The sequence below is a fragment of the Orycteropus afer genome, unplaced genomic scaffold (assembly GCF_000298275.1).
Source record: "Orycteropus afer afer isolate SDZICR_OR568_19922 unplaced genomic scaffold, OryAfe1.0 scaffold00002, whole genome shotgun sequence".
Taxonomy (NCBI): Eukaryota; Metazoa; Chordata; class Mammalia; order Tubulidentata; family Orycteropodidae; genus Orycteropus; species Orycteropus afer.
In genome coordinates this window covers 18,123,363-18,144,865 of record NW_006921589.1, presented here as the reverse complement: position 1 = coordinate 18,144,865, position 21,503 = coordinate 18,123,363, and the positions used below count along the sequence as shown (strand labels likewise).

Sequence of the window (21,503 nt, the reverse complement as noted above, 5' to 3'; positions counted from 1 at the left end):
GACTCGTGTACAGAATTTTCACCAGAAAGTTTTTATAGCAAACTTTTTATGTCAGAAGTTTATTTTTATTGGTAAAATATTAAATAATATACAGAATTAAAAACTGCACTTACACTTCTGAGAAGAAATAAATCTTGGACAAATTATATGCTTGTTCCTGAGATTCCCTAAATTTATTCCAGTAGCTGTGCACTCAGACAGTACAAACCTTTATAATAGAATCCTTTTCACAAAGTATTACAAAGTTTCTGCAGCTTCTTTAGTTGTACACACATACACACACTCACACATGCAGATACAACACTCATACACATATACACAGTACCCACATACATGCACAACACATGTATGTGTGTGCATTAAAAAACAAAGAAAATACAAGTCCCACATTTTAGTCTGCAGTGATAAAATTGCTTAGCGGAGGTCTCCAAATTTGTATATAGCAGGGTGACTTGTCACACAGCTGCAAAGACTGTTCAGTATTTCCACAGTAAACCTCATTTTCTGAGGTATGGTATTTGAGCCTTAAAAAAACTACATTACACTGAGCAAACCTGACATATAAGGTCTGGAATTTTAATTTTACATATATATATTTATATATATATATATATATATATATTTCTGTTTAAAACAATATTTTTATTTCCTCAAATTATTAGTTTGAAAAAAAAATGAGGTTTACTGGTTTGACCTATTACGTTTTTTCTTTGCTTCTAAAACTCAAAATATCCTAGAAACTGTCAAGCAATTAGTCTTTATAATTGTCTAATTACCTTTGGTATTGTTAAAGAAAAAACAATCTAGAATGGCCAAGACATATAGCTACTGTACAAATGCAGTAACTGTCTTTGAAAGAAATGCCAAAGAAATATTATCTTTTAACAAAACATGTATTTACATTACAGCAGTTTTACAACAAGGGCACAGGTATTAAAGAAAAAAAAAAAAAGAAAAGAAAACCAGCACACTACATATAAATAAGTATAATAAGAAAAATATTCCTTACTTAATTTGCATGAACACAGGACTGCTCCAAATATTTTTTTTAATTTTCTTTGATAAGTGATATATGTGTTTAACACTGAATGAAGTGCTTTCCTTTTAAAGTTCATTTCCAAAAGGAGATAAATGAATAAAAATATTAAGTTCTTAATTTAGAGCACTGAGCAAGGGTCAAAAGAAAAAATCCAGTCTTTAAGAATTCAACTTTAGACACATTTCTAGGCAAAAGACTACTAATTTCACCGTAAATTCAGCCTAAAGAAAGACGCCAAGAGATTAGGCTTATGCTTTCCACACTCTCTAATCTTTTGATTGTGGACTATTTTTCTCTTTACATATTGTGTCGTTTAAAAAAAAAAAAAAACACAAATTTTAAGGGTTTCTTTTTGTCATTAAATAAGGAAAGAATAAAACGGGGCCCTGGTTGTGCAGTGGTTAAGCACCTGGCTGCTGACCAAAAGGCTGGCCATCTGACTCCACCAGCCGCTGAGAGGGAGAATGAGGCAGTCTATTTCCATAAAGAGTTACAGCCTTGAAAACCCTATAGGGCAGTTTCACTGTGTCCTACAGGGTTTTTATAAGTCAATTTTGACTCGATGGCAATGGGTTTGGTTAGATTATTTCTATAGGAAAAGGACAGATCAGGAAAGGAAAAAAAGAAAAAAAAAACAGTTTTTAAGACTTCAAGGGAAGTATTGCACTTGTAGAGAAAAAAAAGAAACATATTTTTAACTAAATAGAAGAGGCAATCATTCTGAGTTTGCAAATAACACATGGTCTAAAAGGTTCAACTATTAAAAGCAACTGTGGGGCCTGAAGACCTCCTTCCTCCAAACCTGGAATATAATTATAGTAAAGTTAAAGCATTGCTCTCCCAACTGAGAGAATGTTAAGACTTCTTCGTTTACATTTTAAACATTTTTCCAAAGAACAAAAACAAAACCAAAAACCTGCCTAATCTCTCAAGATGAACGTTTTAGGAAAAAGCACAAATGAGAAAGTAAAATTGCACAGAAAGAAAGGCAGACTTATCAGATTATGACGACATAATCTCTGGAGTCGTATTTTAGGTACCCAATGTTTGAAAGGTAAAGTAGCACAAAATTATATATCTTACTATTTTTAATCTTACTTTTTTTTTTTTTTAATAGAAAATACACAAGTATAAAAATATCTCAACAGGCTACACAGCCCACAAAACACAAAAGATTAAGACTGGTGAACTGGAAATAAGCACTGACCTAATGTTCAAATTAGTAAGGGGAAAAGAGAGGCAGGGACCTCCAGAAACGATTACAGCATCACGGTGGACGGAGGAGAGAGAGAGACAGGGTGAGCTTACAAAATTTCACAGAGCTAACAAAGAGAGCTTTGTTTCACGGAAGGGGAAGTGACTGATGTTCAAAATCTGAGAGTGCTTGACAGTCAAAATTTTTATCACAGTTTCAGAATAAGAACTACTTAACAAAAAAAAGTAATGAAGAAAATAAAGCACAGAAGCCTTCCCTTATTACAGTGTATTCATTTTTTGTAAAATCCATTTCCAGTAAATTAAATGAAGTCAAATCCTGGTAGGTGCATAGAAGGGGATTCAGTGACCTCCACCCGTTCAAGAAGCTTTTTTACTGTCTGTCACTTGAGGTAAGTTGAAGGGCCTGATTCACTGCAAAGTGGCTTATTTTTACCTATGTGAGTTATTATACGCTGTACTTTATGGTTCTTGGCAGAGGGCCTCTAAATTTTATGTTTTATTCACAATAAAAAGGACATCTTAGAAAACTAGTCATTCACGAGCCACTCTCTATATGGAATAAAGGTCAATTTGCAAATTTGTACATAAAATATACAAATGCAGTCTTATGGGGGAAAAACCCCATAAACAGAATTAAGAACTTATTTCCAAGAGTGCATGTGAAAAATACCTACAAACATACAGTACAGCAAGATAAAACTAAAAAGCTAGAAATAGAATGTTACATAAAAACCTTAGGGAAATTCCAAAATTTAAGTTTCTGCAATAAATGTAAAAATATTCAAGGTGTCATTATTTGGCCTAGCAATACACTATGATAAAAAGAAATACTAGCATATCACAGCTTCTTGGTCATATGACATTTGCTTTGTATAACCAGCAGCTCATTTTTTAAAAATGCTGTCATATCCTAACACATCCAAAGCAAGTAACACACAACCATGGTTTGAAACCATTTGAGATTATGCTTTGGGGAATAGTAATTCGATATGACTGTTCAGTTTTGTTTTGTTCAAAGAGAACCAATTACTGCTTTTTAACATTACTCCATAAAATATTAACAGGTTAGAACACATCAGTTCCAAGACTAGAACACTAGTTCATGGATGAAGTTCCAAAACAATACTGTACTTCATTGACTGAAAGGTCCACTAACAAATTCTTGTGTGATGCAGAACTTATTCTCTTTAAGAACAAAACAAAGCAAACACACACACCATAATGCAATTCACAGCTAAATTTTCACTTTACTTCAAATTTTACCTGCATAATCTTATCATTTTATTCAGAAATACTATCAAACTAAAAAGATACTATAATCCTGTTTTAAAGTTTCTTTTTACTTTAAACAGCTGAGCTGAAATTGGGAAATCTGCATGGGGACTTGTAACCGTTCTGCCCCAAGAACATAAAGGTGAATTATGTAAGTACTCAGTTTTAAGTAATTTTCAGAGATACATAATAAAAGTGCCACAGAGCTACAACAGCTATTCAACACTCAACGCATTTTATAAAGGCACCAATATAAAGAATTTTAGAAGTATTTAATACATTAATTTTAGGATCTTAAGAGTCCAGTTACTGTATATTTTAATTATTTTGCAGAAACTGGAAGGCTAGAAACTTTTTCTAAGATAACTTTTATATACACATTTCAATTTTGTTCCATTTTTTTTTCTTCCTTTTGGATTTGGGAATTTTCTATTTTAGAATAATCTTCATACAGATAGTACTTACTAAAATCGTATGTATAACTAAAGATGACCACAAATGTGACTTATTCCTTTCTGTAAAATGAACAATGCAAAGTTAAAAAAAAAAATGTAGTCAGTAACTTTTATAATCTAAGTTCTGTCTTGAAACTAGAAACATACAGATTTTTATTTTATATTTTGGCAGTCTCTTCAGGTCTTTTTTTTCTGCCCTAAAGGATTATTTTGGAGACAGAAGGAAAAAAACTTGAAAAGTAAACAAAATATAATTTTCATATAAATGCCTTCTCTAATGTAAATTTTATGAAACATTTATAAAATATACAATAAAGATAACATGGTTTTGTGAGATGTACAACTGAGACACAAAAGGTATATATATATATATAAAAAAGCACAAAACTATCAACCTCACTAAGATATTCTTTGCCAACAAGTAAAAGTTGAAGTGCTTTATTTCCTGTCTTCCTATTCAAATAGGATTTCTATTTCTTTCAATTTGGAGGTTATATTAAAACACAAACCAAGGGGAAAAAAAATCTTTTTTATTTGCTTGTTTTGTTCTGGAAGTAGAATCTGAAGACCCAAGGTTTAATAATTGCCACTAGTCATAAAGACACACTAATAACTTTAATATTTCTTAATACAGTCTGGTAAAGTAAACCCACTACATTGCTCAGGTATTAACTATAATTTTAACTCTCTGGATGCTCTTGTACACATCTGATCACACTAATCGCTTCTCTTCATGACTTTTTTTTTAAAAAATAAACGTGTGTGTGTGTACATACACACATACATATATGCATACACATATGCATATATATAAGGAGCTCTGGTGGTGTAGTGCCTAAGGCATTTGACTGCTAACCAGAAGGCTGATGGTTCAAACCCACCAGCCACTACTTGGAAGGAAGGCTGGGCAATCTACTTCCGTAGTGATACTGCCTCGGAAACCCAAGGGGGGGCCGCTATGAGTCGGATCTGACTCGATGGCAGTGAGTTTTTTTTTTTAATGTATATATACACAAATTATACACATATTGTATATACCTATATATACATACATATATACACACACACTGTGATTCATAAATACAATTGCTTATATGTATGTAGGAGAGACATCCTATTTTGTAGCTAAGTCTACATCTTAGTCTCTCATTCCCATTTTGTCCTTCCATAAAATTCTCAATGGAATGTTTCTTTCTAACAACTTGAAATCTCTTTCAATCTGCCTACAGGTCACTTTCACTGTTTCAAAAAGCCAGATTAGAATGGCTTTTTTAAAATGATTAATCACTATCCTAGAGAGAGGCAGCGTACTTCTACTCCAATAAGAGCTGGAGATAAAATTATGGGCAAAATTAGGGCAAAGCAGTGTCATGAATTTCTGAACTTTTGCCAAACTGGAAAATACAGAGGATAACCCATTTTCGTGTCCCTCAAAGACTCCATAACGTAAAATCTCACCTAAATAAACTGGGCATATAAATGTTATGTAAAGATTGATTTATTTGGTGTCTGAGTGTCATGTCTATTTTTAGGCATTATTATCTTGTGTGTGTGTGTGTATATATATATATATATATATATATATATATATATAACTTTTGTGTGTGTGAAGAAGAAGCACGCAAATACAGCCATCCAGAGTCCTTCAGAAAGCTTGATGTCCAGAAAATTATGTAACCTACACCTTTGAATTGCCCTTGTCCTCATTTGCCCCTCCTCGGCACCCCCTGAGCCACCTCCACCTATTTCTGGTCCTCTTACCGAAGCTAAGAAAATACAAGTGTGTACCTATAGCAAATACACTCTCACAAACATCAAGAGTCCCTGAAAAGACAAAATCAGAAAAAGAGTGATTTGTACTGTTTTCAGAGAAGTACCCTACATCTCTTTAGGTCTGTCCACATTCAGTCTCACCCCAGGGCAGGCAGGTACATAATAGATCATACATGGGAAAACAAACAAACAAAAAAAAATGAAGCAGAGATTCATAGACTGATGCCAACAGAGATTCACACGTAGCCAAAGTTATGACCATCTTGACTGTCACCAAAATGTTTCATGGAATTCCAGGACAACACAGTATCACTGACCTTAAAACCATTTATCTTCCCTTAAAAGGGGATGGGGAATTCTCAAGGATGGACCTTACCATTGAATAAACTGTATGTTCACAATATACCCAGGCATGCAGAAAAAATATACACCAGTTGACATTCCATTGAAAACATCTCATCTCTCTCTTTTTGAGCATTTTGTTAGATTTAAATGAATAGTTTGGATATCTCTCCAAAAAAATGACAGAGACTAGAGACTCAAATGAAGAAAGCTAGGTTGCAGCCATTTTTGTCTCTAGTTCTTGCTATACTAGTGCTTAGAACAGAATAAATGAGCAGAGAGAAAACTACAACATGAGTTATGAGCAGCACGGGGCCAGATTTGCTTATCTGTCCACAGCTCTAATCTTGGTAATTTTCACAGCACACTGTATAATGAAACATAGTTTCAGCATTCTAATTAATGGTACTCCAGAGCAGTTACCAGTTACTGCTTAACAAAATTTCATTATTCACAAATGCTTATCAGATAATCCATCACAGACATGCCTGTGCTCCATAAACACATGCCTTTCAACTGGGCCCCTAAATGAGTCCAATCAATATCATTCAGTTCCCCCACCCAATGCTGTTGGACTGCAAAGATAAACAGAGCACCCACATAAGTGAAATTAAAATCTGCACATGAAATATGGTAACATATGTCATGTATGAATTAAAAGAAGAAAAATTTTATACCAAGGAATTGAAATTCACTTCTGACAATTATATATAGTGAATGGTTTTGAAGCAGAAACAATGTATAGGACACAGTCACTTTTACTTGGGCAGCTCAGTCACATCCTAGATTCTAAGAAGGCTAAAGTAAACTTGTTTTTCTCTTGTATCTGTAGTCCAACGGAAAGGCTGCAAAGAAGCACAGTTTTCCTTGCAAGGAAAGTGGTAAATATTACTGAAGAAATACTAGAGTAAAGAATCCTAGTTCAATAACCTTACAAGGTTCAGGTTACCCCGTTCAGGTCAAATTAGCAATTGTTCCAAGATTTTGTTAGAAATAGCCTATAGCAAGATTTTAAAAGACCTTCTACTCAGAGTAAAAGATGAATGGACTATGGACAGAACACCAGGTAGTCACAGCTTGAAAAAAACAGCAAAAAGTGAAATACCAGAAAATGGATTTCTAAGTGTTCTTTCCCCCTACTGCTAGCCTAATTATATTTTTCTGCTGACTGGTTAACACTGATTAAATGCTAATAAAGTGACAATCGTAAGCATACTTTGAGACACAAATATATATACTATACTGCCATCGCATTACGATTAAAAAAAAAACTTTCCAAATAAATTTTTGAAAAGTAGAAGTCCTGCCCGAAAACTACTGTCTCTCCGCCACTCTTAGACCGTATGTTATTCTGAAAACTAGATAAAAAATACTATTCATTAAAGGTGTTAAAAGTAAGGCTGCTGGGGTGTCTATAAAATGCCAGTCATCAAAACCATGGAAAAACAGTGCTTAAGTTTAGAAAAATAAGATCACAGGACCTCAGATGTATTGTAGGTGGCCCTTAACTACCTGTAGTTTAAAAGCTTTGCTATATGGTACAGTGCATATCATACTGTACTTTAAATTCCATAGGGGAAGTAAACATAGAACTCACAGACAACAACTCATCCTAGGAGTTAGCACTGAAAATAACAATGTGTTTGATTTGTGTGCCATGATGTCTAGAGAGAGAAAAGAAAAAAAAAAAAAAAGTTTACATTTTAAAACAAATTCCTCTTTGAAAATTACTTATACCATTTTAAGAAAGCCTTACCCAGAAAACTCTAAACTTTCCTGTCTTCCATCATAATCCTGAATATGAGTGGCAAATTAGGATCTCTTAGGTCAATCTATACGAATCAAGTGATTTTTCAAAGCTTGATACACCTTATATCTACGTGCGGCAGAAATGAACTGCCCTTAAATTCTCACAAAATAAACAAGCCAAGTTATCAAGAAACATTATCCCCTGTCCTTTCACTCTTCTGTTTCTTCCTTATTGTAATTAGGCAGAGCAAATGACACTGAGTCCACAAAATAAGAATTATTGACAGTAATAATATAAAAAAAAAAAAAAAGGTATGTCAACATCTGAAGGAAGGTGGGATTGTAAGTGCAGTATTTCTTCATGTGCAGTTCTTTACTTCATAGGGGTCCCCTTTGGAATGAAAAGGCCTAGTGGAATGTGTGCTCCCCTCGAACAATGTGTGATGAAAACTCGTAACGGTCCTGGCTTCTGTAGCCACAGATGTTGCATTCCAGTGGGTCCCGGTAGCCATGGCAACCCATGTGAATGGTGTACATGACATGGTCTAGGAAAAGGACTCGGCAGTGCTCACACTTGAAGGCCCTGATCTGTTCTCCTTCTCCATTGAAGACCTTGTAGATGTCTTTCAGAGAGCCCTTAGGAGCCTTGCTGGTATCCAAAGCTTTGATATCCTCCTTCATGTAAGCTGGGCTTTGTTTCCTCTTGGGATTTAAGGCAGGGTTTCCTTGGTAGGACTGGCGGTCATCATGGCTGCTTTCTGAGTCAGTAGAATCCAGGCAGCTATTGCTGGGAGAGGCCTCTCTTTCCTGGGGTCGACTCTTTGGTCTGATGAGAGAGATAGGGCCATCCATGTTGTTTTCATGACTATCAGAGGTTTCCCTGCTAATGGGTCTTTCTATCCTATTTGGATGATAGACCTGAGTGTAAGCTGAGCTTATAACTGGGGCCACCTCAGCGATTGTGCTTGGCGGGTGCTGCATCAGAGGGTGAAGGGCCTCAGCTCCAAGGTAGGTGATTGCATTGTTGATGGCTTGGTCCATCATATGAGACTGCATCAGCTCAGCCTCCTTCTCATATGTTAAGTTCATATCAAAATGAATATCTGGGTAGCTGAATCGCATGAGCTTTTCCCCTAAAAGACAGAGGGGGAGAAAAAGGAAAGGAAAAAAGAATACAGCAAAATCAGTAATTGGATTAAAAATATAGAAGTTAAAAAATGAATCACCTCCATTTCCCATAATGTGCTATACCTTTTCTTCAGATCAAGCATTTTGGGCTCTTTAATTAATTCTGCTGAGAAACACAAATACAGCTCACACACAAAGAGGATTAGTCACAAAAATTTCATAAGCCATTTGTATTTGTTCTAATGCTATGATGAGAACACAACTAGCCTGACAGAGTTGAATGTGTGATCATCTTATTTCCATTCTCTATTAAAATGTCCACTTGCTTAGACTCTGGGGCTGCAGTAGAAAGAAGAGTGATCAGGGGAAAATAAAAAGCAGTGACCAAGTCACCAAGATCACAAAAGTGAAGGAATCTGGTTTAACTTCTGTCACTTAACTGTTATATAGGGTTAATTTAGTTGGTTCAACTTCCATGTTGGGGGAGGGGACCAGGTTGGGCAATTTACTTCCGTAGTGATACCACCTTGGAAACCCAAGGAGGAGTCGCTATGAGTCAGGTCCAACTTGAAGGCACATAAGAACAACAACAACCACAACGAGTCAATACATACCATTATAGAGAACTGAAAAAGTATCATCATTAAAATACTTTTAAAAGCTGTATTGCTTGATACAATGAATGAAACTTAAAAAACAAAAACAAAAAAATCCACCTTCAAATCCAACTCACAGCCACTCTACAGGATAGAGGAGAACTGCCCCGCAGGGTTTCCAAGGCTGTAATCTTTACAGAAGCAGATGGCTTCATCTTATTCCTGCAGAGTCACTGGTGGGGTCAAATAGCTGACCCTTTGGTTGGCAGCCGGGAGTTTTAACCATTGGGCCTCCAGGGCTCCTGAATGAAACTTTATTAATTATCCTTAAACCTGCTACTGAATCAATTCCGACACATAGCGACTCCCACTGGGTTTCTGAGGCAGTAAATTTTTACGGAAGTAGACTGCCCAGTCGTCCTTCCACGGAGTGGCTTGTGGGCTTGAACTATTAACCTACTGGTTAGCAGTCAAATGCCTTAGGTGCTACACCACCAGAGCCCCTGAATGAAACTTAGGGCTATTTAAAAACAAAACTATAAACTATTTCCAAAAGTATTTGTTCATAAACTTATAAAATCTCATTTTTCTTTATTTTGCTTCTTGAACTTGACAATTATTCATTTTCACACATCATGGTGGTAATATGTATACCCATTTTAGTTTGCCACTTTTTTTCCCCCTTGATTGAAAGATGTTTACAATTCTCCTTAATATTTCCTTCAACAAATTTAATTTTACTTCAACAGGAATGTCTGAATATTAACTATAACCAATTCCAATTTTTGGTGCTTAAAACAGGAAAGAGTAATTTTGATTTTTTTCCTTAGAATATTGCCAGTTTTGGACAGACTACTTCATCTTTTTAAAATTTTGTCACTAAAACACTGTGGTTTCCAGTTAGTTACTTTTATAGGTATACTTCACAGATAAAATGATTTTTCAAAAGCATGTATGTGGACTTCTCATAAATGTTAAGCATGCTGTTTTAGAAGGATATCTACCTTGTCATATTGATAGGGAGCGTTGATCCACAGAACTACACTCTGCAAAAGGACTTTCAGTTAATAGTTAGTTATTGTTTCAGATTTTTAAAAAAAGGGCCTCAAAGTGGGATCAGGGTAATGATCATGAGTAATAACAGTGGAAGAAAAAAAATGATTCGAACTTATATCTCATGGCATCCAAATGAAGATATCTCAATGTCAAGAGTTTCAAAGCTAAGCCAGACAAACCTGATTTATGTTCTCAAAGGGTTTACAGTTTAGAGGGAGTGACAGCAATTTAGAGATCATTTAGGGTACATTGTGATGTATGGGATGGGGTCAAATAAGAGAAACACTTAACTCACACTTCTTGAAGGAAGTTGCATCAGAGGTAGGAATATCATGGTGTTAGCCAGGTAAAAGAATATGGGGGTGGGGCTCGCAATGATCAGAGGCAGGAGGACAGGGATTGTTCAAAGAATTACTTACAGTGCAAACTTATTAAAAGTGAGGAATAAGAGGTTAGATAAAATAGGGCCTCTTTGAACCACTAAAGCCTTGGCTTGCATCCTGAGAGCAATAGGATTGAAGGTTTTAAGCAGGGAGGTGTCATGATTAGCTATTCATTTAGCAAGAAAGGTTAGGAACTTGTTGCAATAGTGATCACGTTGGCCTGAACTAGAGTAGTGGCAGTGGAGGTGGTGCAAAGTCAGTGGAACGGAGAGAATGCTACAGTTGCTAGAACTTGGTAATTATCCAGACATAGAAAATGAGAAAGAGGAAGGAGTTAAATGAAGCACAGGTTTTTGGCCTGGGAACGGAGCGGATGGCAATGAGATAGAAAAGACGATGAACTCAGTCTGGAGGAGCCCGTGAGTAATAGTCATGTCTTTAGATATGGTCTCAAATGCAGAAGAGAGATCTGGTCTCCAGATGTAGATATGAGAGTTACCAGTGGATAGAGAGTAACTTCTGAAGCCATGGGAATACATGATATCACCCAGGCATAGGTAAAGTGTGAGAAAACAGGGACAAAAACAGAACATGGAAGAACACCAAGATTTTTATGCCTCTACCTGCAGACCAGAGCATGAAGGGCTCTTGCCTGGGGCCACACATTCAGAGAGCCCTGGGGCTCGCCCCTCACGGAATGAGGAGTCTATAGGGCCAAGGGACATCATAATTTGGAGCTCACCGCCACCGTCACCTTCCCAAGATTACATGCCAGGAACTCAGGATGTCAAAATTCCCTGCTCAAAAGCTCTGAGCCTGCATCAGGTCTCTTTGTAGAGTCCTTCCTCTTGAGTATCCAATGTGCTGCTGACATGTGCACAGGTAGAGGCCTGGGGAGTGACCAAGGCACAGCCTTTTACGTGTTACGTGTTTGGATACAGCATTAAAAGAACTTAGATGTGCAGACTGGAGCATCTACACAGGTGTGTATGAGGCCCCTTTCAAAACCAGATAGAACCAGGTGTGGGAAAAGAGGGGGCTGGGCTGTAGGGCAAGGGGCAGTTCTGTCCATGCTATCAAATTTTGGGTAGAATTTCCAGGAATCTGAGAATTCTGTATTTGAAGCTAGTCTTCCAGGTTAAGAAGTATTAAAACAGTGCTTAACATATTTAAACATATTTACATTTAACATAGAAACATATTTAAACAGTTTTCAACTTGTTATAATATTAAAATATTTAGGCACATGATTAGGAGGATTCGTGTTTTTGACCCATTTGCATAGCTGTTAAAGAGGACTGAGAAGCAGCAGTCCAAGAAGCAGGAGGAAATGCAAGAAAGACTGATGTCACAGAAACTGAGGAAAGAGAGTTTTTCAACAGGAAAACTACTCAATAGTAGCAAATGCTGTCCAGGTGTTGTGTAAGGTATGAACTAAAAAGTGTTCACTGGATTTAGCAATTCGGAAGCTAGTGGGGACCTCCATGAGAGGAAAAAGGCCATGTTTCATGGAATGAAGAAGAAAATAAATAAACAAATAATGCAAATCAAGTATAGAGAATTCTTTTAACTACTCCATCTCTGAAGGGAGGGAGAGAGCAAGTGATAGCTAGAAGGAGACTCGGGTTTGATGCAGGATTTTTTTTTTCTCAATAATTAGAGTTCATTGTATTAGATGCTAATAGAGAGGAGAGGTTGATCATGTAAGTGACAGAGAGGGAAATAGTATTTGCGGTATTTGAGAGGACAATAAGGTAGAATTTCAGAATTTCAGGAAGGGATATTTTTACTGAAATAAGGAGAAAAGAAGAAAGTGTCCATGGGGATGTACCTATGAGATTGGTGAGAGTATAATGAAATAATTTTCAAGCAATTTAGAAAAATGTTTTTCCTGCAAATCTAGAAAAAAGATCATCAAAGAGTGAGATACTAAGTTTGAGAAGAGTAGAGAAGGTTTGAAATGGGCATAATACAGAGTAGGGGAGATGGCTGCTCAGGGATAGAGTAAAGGTGTGATGCTTGATAGTACAGACGTGCCAACTGATATTTAAGATCATCTATTCATTTATTTACAGTGACACAAATTGGTAAGCTGTGAGATTTTTTCCTAAAAGTGCTAAATACTGAGATGTACATAGGAAGAAGCCATTTGGTCTGATTCACTAGAGAGTGGGGTTTTGCCAGAAGAAGATGATAGGAGGACAATGAGGCAAGGAGTCAAGAATATTGGCAAGAAAGGTAAAAGCAATTAATGATGAAATCTAAGCTGCACAGGAAAAGACAGGAGGAGGCAAATAGTTAAACATAAAGTTTAGGAAGTATTTTCTGGGAAAGCCTGATGAGGTAAAAGAATAGCATTTAACTGAAGGACATGGCAAAAAGGAACTGATGAGAAGTGTTCAAGGACCAAATTTTCATTTCAAAAGTCATCATAGTAATAGTTACTGTATTTGTTGCTTATTATATATTACTATTAGAGTATACAATCCAAATAAAGGAAAAGCACTTCAAATTGTTAATAAAAATTTAAAATCATATAGTAATATAAAAGATATTTCATACTTTTCTAAGGAATATAATCAAATCAAATTGAGGTTAGCACCTCTAAGTCATAGGAAACAAGACAAAAATGTTCCAAAGAGCAAAATTTTATATTTGAGAAGACAGAAAGGATTGGTGATGATATACTTCACATTTACTCAATGTCTAGTTGAGACAGGTATTTAATGGGCATTCATCAAATTAACAGTTTTAACTGAACTGACACAGAGACATAAATAACAACAGATATAGGAAGGAAAGAAGGTAGTAGGAAGGGGAAGGAGGGGGCAGAAGAGGAGGACAGGAGGTGGGGGAAGAGCACAACACAGGCCTTTTGAGTATAATCTCAGGAGTCTTGAACTGACAAAACATAAACTATGAATTTTACAGTCCTCCTTTATCCTTCTTTCAATGACCTCTGTCATTAACCCCTCTAGAGATACTCTTCAAGTAATTTTTTGTTGATTTGTTAGTTTTTCAGTTTTAGAATGAAAGGGCATTGTCTCAAATTGCTTAATAGTTTCATTAAACTTTCTTCCCTGAATTAACCAAAGATTTTTCCAAAACACCATTCAACCTCTTTCAGAATGTCTTGCAGTGTTCTTTTGAATATTTGTCTTCTTTTTATGTCCTATATAAAGCCTAAAATCATAGACATTTACATATATAATAAATGATAATTCTTTATATTGAATCTCCATTATTCATATATTCTTTCAAAAAAATTAGATGCTTTTCAATCCTCATGGACACTTCATTACTTACAGCATGTACTCAGAATAATGCTAAGTCGGAGTATATTAAAGAATAACGTGCTTTATTTGAGAGCTTGCATGTAATGTTTAACCTTTCCAGTTCAAAACCGTCAGTTTGGATAAAAACAAAGTAGAACCTCTAGATCCATATATGAAACATCTTGAATATGAGTTGTCACATTATGTTTCTAATATAGAATTTTTTAAAAAAATTATGATTAATTCTCTTCAGTCTAGATTAAATACAAAAAGATAATGTAAAGAAAGCAGTTAAAAACTGACACTAATGCAAATTTTAAAATAGAGTATTAAACTGGCCAATTAAAAAAAACCAACCCATTGTCATTGGGTCAATTCTAATTCTTAGAGACCTTGTAGGATAGAGTAGAACAGCCCATAGCATTTCCAAGGTTGTAATCTTTATGGATGGGAGCTTTGGTGGCATAGCGCCTAAGGCATATGACTGCTAACCGGAAGGCTGGAGGTTCAAATCCACCAGGAAGACTGGGAAACCTACTTCTGTGGAGATACCTCCTTGGAAGCTCAAGGAGGAGTTACTATGAGTCAGATTTGACTTCATGGCTGGTGTGTCTGAACTGCTGCTGATCTTTCAGTTAGTAGCTGAGCACTTAACCACTGCAATCAGCTATACCATTTTCCATAAATCATTATTTTTAAAAAATTAACATTTAATATTTATGTGCCATTTTACCTTACATTTAACTTCACTGTGACATAGTAAAGAAGCTCTGTGGCATAGTGGGTAAGGCATTTGGCTGCTAACCAGGTCAGCAGTTCAAACCCACAAGTAGCTCCACGGCAGGAAGATGCAGCAATCTACTTCTGTGAAGATTTACAGACTCAGAAACCCAATGGGGACCACTATGAGTTGGAAACAACCTGTTGGCAGTGAGTTTGGTTTTTTTATTGGTGAAAGAGTAAGGTATTACTATCAGCCCTCCCTTTATTTCTTAGGCCCATATGCCTACGTGTGTGTGTGTGTATGCGTATGTGTGTATATGTCTGTGTGTGTGAGAGAGAGAGAGAGTGGTGCACATGTATTGGCATGGAGTGGAGAATAATAATGAAGAAAAGAGACTGGAATTTATTTCATGAACTGAAATGCATTCTCTATTTTCTAAGATGTGGGAATATGCCTTTGGTCATTAAAATCACCTTTTATAGAAATAAAAGCATTTTTAATGCTTACCCACAAACTTTTGTGGAGTGGAGCTTTTACGTTTTCCCATATTCCCCGTGAGCTTCTCTATGACAGCAGGTCTCTCAAAAGGCACCAGAGAAATATTGTTGTCCATAATAGGCTCTTGTTCCTTACAATCGTCCATAGGAGGTACTATATAAAACCACACAAAAAACGCAATCTGATAATTTCTTCAACATTTTGAAAGATACATAGCTGAATTTGCCATCTCAGTATGTGTTATACAAACGTTAAGCTAGAATGTTTGAATAAAAGCCAGTAAAAAAAGAATAATCTCTAGTGTGAAAGTATACTCTCTAATTTTACCTACACACACACATACACACACAGGATTTGTTTTTATTCAAGTCTCTCTCAGATCAATGGCATAAACAGTTGCCTCTACTGGCGGCAAACATGTTGATCCTGTTTCTCATCTTACTCCTCTAAAAGAGGGTTTTTTTTTTTTTAACATTGATTAAAATCAATAGTACTAAGACTACACTATTTTCCAGGCTCTTGGAGTTTATTTTTTTAAACCAATAGAAGAAAGTCAACTTGTTTTGCTGGAAAGCTTAAACAGACATACTGAATAATGACACAATATTTAACCAGTTTTTTTCACCTAGGTATTTTACTAGCAGATTTTCAATTTGATGAGTTGAATGAGCTATTAGCCCTATTGCCAGTAGCTTAAATACCTGCACAAAGCGGCTTTCATGAGGACATCCAATTCTGAACATGTCTATGCATAGTAAACTGTAGCAGCTTTATGACTGTAATTTATTGTAAAAAGAGTTCTTCAGAAGGATAAGAGAATCCATTTCCAAATTGGCACATTGGCTCACTAAACTACTGCCCTAATTCATTTGAAATAAACCCTCCAATGTTGCTCCCTCTTCCTTCCACTGTCTGCAGTTGCTATGGACTAATATACCAGATACTGACATTCATGGCATTGAAGAAAAACTTACAAAAGTTGTGTTTGAATGGAAATACTGTCAAAGAACACTTAAGGAAGGACAGAGTGACATCTGAGACAGATCAGATCTGTTGATTAAGACCAGTGTTTACAGGCAAAAGCATAACTTATTATTTCTTGATTATCATTGCTTGCCCCAACTGTACTTGCGCCAGTACCGTCTGGAAACCTGAAAGTTTCGTATCTTAGGATTCAGCATGCACTGTAACATGATTGACTCTGCTCCTCTCATTTGTACAGGATACCCCCACTGAGAACAATGCATTCTCATTTACAAGGGGATACTGCTGGCTGATGATAAAATAACATAAGAAAGTAAGAGACCAAAGTTAAGAAAACGCAGTGCACAGTGCAGGCGACCTATTGAATAACAATACAGGTTGTTGATTTTGAAGAAATACAAAGTGAGATTAGAAAAGTATTTTTGTAAACTGGACATGTTTAAAGAAATTCATCTTCAATCTAAGTTTTAGTTAACCTATTACATTCTGGCTTATAAGCAGAAAAATTTATTTTGGTATGCATTGTATAACAGGACTTTGGGTTATGAATGATAAGGGATTTTGCAATTATTGGATGCAATTTTTTTGAAAAAAAAAATCTAAGATGAGACTGACAAATGAGGAAACATTTAGGTCATTTTCTGCACTGATAGAATCCATGACATCACTAAGAAGAACATCAGGGCACTATGTAGAGCCTTATATACTCTTTTAGCAATACATACATATAGGTACATGTATATGTATGCATGGGGGAGCTCTAGTGGCATAGTGCCTAAGGCATTTGACTGCTAACCAGAAGGCTGGTGGTTCAAACCCACCAGCCACTCTTTGGAAGGAAGGTTGGGTGATCTATTTCTGTAGTGATACAGCCTCAGAAACACAAGAGGGGTCACTATGAGTTGGGACTGACTCAACAGCAGTGGTGGGGTTTCGTATATATATGTGTGTATAAATATATGCACACATATATATATCTATTCTATATGTATATCTATTGTGGTGTAGTAAATTATTCAGTGTGGTTTTTCTAGCCATAAGTCTTTGTAAACTCCATGGTGGAATTTTCCTGTGAGTAACTGAGGAGCTCATGATTGTTAAAGTTATCCACCTGGGGTATTTCTGTTGAACATGGCACAAAACAATGTTTTGGGAAGTTCTCTCTCTCTCAGGTGTTTAGAATTCTGATGTTGGGATTGGTTACTTGGCCACTCTGCCAGGCTCGAAAGGGGTGCTTCTGGAGGCAGAATGAGTCTCTCTGACCGCTGGCTGAAAAAGACATGCTGCCGAGAGAAACACATTCCTGAGAGATACGTGCTGCTCAGAAAGAAACACCGAGAGACATATGTTTCTGAGAGATGCGAGAGACACACATTGCCGAGAGAGACACTGAGAGACATGCATTGCTGAGAGAGAGACTGAGAGAGACTGTTGGCTGAGAGACGGTGAGACTGAGAGAGACTGAGTGTTTTTCCTGAATTTGAATTGTAGCCTGGTGCTTCCCTAATAAACCCCACAGTCTGTGAGTTCTGTGTGGCCACTTCAGCGAATTATTGAACCCAGCAGAGAGGTAGGGTTGGTGAAAGGGCTGGAGGGAGGCAGTGTCACAGGGATAGGCCCTGGGCTACTAATGGTGATTCTGTCTTCCTCTTGTACAGTTAGAGGAGGTCAGAAGACATAGCCTCCTGGCCCCTTTGGCATCTATATATACATTCCATCAAGATACCACCTCAGAAACCCAAGCAGGAGTCGCTACGAGTCGGATCTGACTTGATAGCAGTGAGTTTTGTTTTTTGTTTTGTATAGACATATATATATATACACATACGGGAGCTCTGGTAGCGTAGTGCCTAAGGCACTTGACTGCTAACCAGAAAGCTGGCTGTTCAAACCCACCAGTCACTCCTTGGAAGGAAGGTTGGGCAATCTATTTCCATAGTGATATCACCTCTAAAACCCAAGGAGGGGTCACTATGAGTTGGGTCCGACTTGATGGCACATAACAACAACAACATATATACATATACATACACTTTAACAAATTGCACAGTCAAAGTAAAACTGCATATATAGAAGAAAAGCAAAGGAAGGATTAGCATAGGATTCAGGAAGGGAAGACAGGCTGGAATATGCCATGGTGGTGGGTAGGGAACTATGTAATTAGATATAGATTACTGTCAAAACTTTAACCTTTTATTGGGTGGTGGATTCACAGGCACTTATTGCATTTTTAAAAATAACAATATAACTGAATGAAAGCAGGCCATGTATGCACCAAGGATGAAAATATGTTACAAACCAAGATGCAAAAGTCAAGGTTGAAGGAAAAAAAAAAATTGTTGGTGTAAATCTTGCTAAAACACTGCTGAACTGGTTAATAGGGTTTGCCCCAAAATTGAATATACTAATTAGTTTTGAAATGAATTGTCTAAAATTTCACAGTTTTGCTTTAAGTCTCACCCTGAATTTTCGTATTTGCACACATTTAACACTCAAAATGAAACCTGACTGTGGGAACTGCCCCATACCACATCTACTCAATTCAAATTTAGCCCAACTTCAATGAAACTCATGTGAACTGAAAATACTGACTTCAGCAGAGCTCTTGTCTACCTTCTACAACAGGCCTTTACTTGTCAAAAATTTATTCTATTTCTACCATATCTGTAATAATAATATGTAACAGTAACTGACATTAACTACATACTAAGTACTGTTTTAAGGCTTTGTATTTAATAAGTCAATTAATACTTTCAACAACCCCAAGAGATATATATTGTTATCATCATTTTACATATGGGGAAACTAAAATCCAGAGATACTAATTTCCTTGGGGTTAACACCTATTTAGTAGGAAATGTAGGGATTGAGTGTAGGTGGTCTTTCTCTGTAGATGTAATTTGAATGTTGGCTTTTTACAAACAAATTTGACATATTTATAAGGTCTGTCATTGAGAAAAGCTCTGATACATTTTCTCAACTCCATAACTAATGTGAATCTTTTTGATTTCATGCATTTGAGTTCAATCCATCCAAATAATTTCTGGATATATATTTCTCTAGTTGGTAGCATAGTGTCTAAGGCACTTGGCTGCTAACCAGAAGGCTGGTGGTTCAAACCCACCAGCCACTGTTTGGAAGGAAGGTTGGGCAATCTACTTCCATAGTGATACCGCCTTGGAAACCCAAGAAAGGGTCGCTGTGAGTTGGGTCCAACTCAACAGCACACAACAATAACAGTTAGTTCAATAATGCATTATCATATAGTGAGACTTTTATCAAGCCTAAAAATATAGCAGTATGCCAACTTCACTTGTCTGAGCAAGCATCATAACCAAGTTACCTACTTTGATCTCATTTTTGAAGTTAAAACCAGGATAAAAAATTACTTATACTTGTGTAATATCATTATGTCTTTATACAGATAAACAATGAAAACTGGACCATAAAAATGTTCCCAACATAGCTACTTTTCCCAAACAATGAACTGAAAATTCACATTCCAACAGTAAATGGTCTAAAGGACCCAGATTAGGTCACATGTCAAGAGAGGGCAGGGTACCTGGACTGACAGACCCACCATGACTGCAATCGGAGGAAGAAAGTTCTCTAAGGTAATGGAAGAAGCACTGTTACTAAAGGAAAGGAAGAAATGTTGGGTAAGCAAAGAAACGGATGTCTTCTGTATTGTCCCCAAGTTGTCCATGTTGCTGAATCTAAAGAAACTTTTCAGTTATCTCAGTTATCTTCTTGACAGCACCTGACAGTTTTGATACTTCCTTTGGCTTCTGTGAAATCAGATCTTCCCTACTCCCTCTCTGCCCTTATGTATCTTCATGGATCTCTGTCATTTTTTTTTTTTTTTTTTTTTTTTGGTGTGTCTTTCACCTTCCAGATCTCTCACTCTATGCACACCATACAACCCTATTAAAATATATTACATTTCATTCTATTACCTTTAAAATGATGAATCTCACACATTTATTTCCACCCAGACCTACCTTAAGATCTAGATTCAGCTTCTGCCTAGACAATTGCACTTGGCTGTCTGAGGCATCAAACATAGTAAGTTCAAAAACTGAGCTATCCATTTTCCTCCCCATACTCTCTGGTTTCCTAGTACCAATCTCAGCTAATGGCCCTATCTACCCAATCATCCAAACTGCCTACCAATGGCATATCCTAAATTTCTCCCTTTCACTCAGTCTACCACCTCATCACTTCTCTCTACACATACAGGTTTTAGAGTCTACATATGTACTTGCTCTCAATTTCATAACTTTCTTGTGTATTTCAGGCTACTAAGGCCACCTTGACTATCAAAACAATCTCCTAATTCATCCTCTTTCTTCTTTTTTCATCCTCTATCTCTCACACTTCTAGCAATAAAATATAAACATAATGATTTTTTTCAGAATACAGTAGAAAGTTTTTCATTAGCACCATAAGCCCTTCATAGTCTGTTTGCAGACTATTTCTCTAATCTTATCACTTTCCAATTTTTCTTGCCTTCATAAACTAGGACTACAAAGCTACTTATATGTCCTTAACCCATCATACTATTTTAGATTTCTACTTCTACATACTTGCTATTCTTTCTACATGAAACACCCTTTCTACTTATTTAGCTAGTTATCTTGCCTTTCAAAGTCAGCTCAAATAGAATTGTTCCTGGAAACTTCTCTCTCAGATACCCAGTCTTATGTCTTGTGTCTCTCTTCTATGTGCTCATAATACACAATGCTCTAAATGTTGGTTTACTTGTCTATTTTTTCCAGTTGGTAAGTAATTTTCTAGCAGAGAATGCCTTCTGATTTTATGTCTCTACCTCTGATGATGGGACACAAATGATAAATATTTAATGGATATTTATTGAATGATTTAATGAAGGAAATGATGCCACTCAAGGAAAATAAGTCAAAGAAGAAAGTACGCTTCCATACTTGGCATAAAGAATTTCTCTTTCCCAAATACTTCAGAATAAAAATCTAAGACATATTTTTGTTTTAAA

At 36.3% G+C, this 21,503-nt stretch overlaps 1 protein-coding gene across 1 annotated transcript in view; it reads right to left on the bottom strand.

The window, feature by feature from the left end:
• Window positions 1-8,256: 8,256 nt before the first annotated feature.
• The window catches only part of IKZF2 (IKAROS family zinc finger 2), a 188,564-nt gene continuing 175,317 nt past the window's right edge, over window positions 8,257-21,503 (bottom strand). The window contains exons 6-7 of the mRNA XM_007959970.2: window positions 15,518-15,661; window positions 8,257-8,981 (exon numbers count right to left, since the gene is read on the bottom strand). Coding sequence (XP_007958161.2) covers window positions 8,257-8,981; window positions 15,518-15,661 — 869 coding nt within the window. The remainder of the gene's footprint in view (window positions 8,982-15,517; window positions 15,662-21,503) is intronic.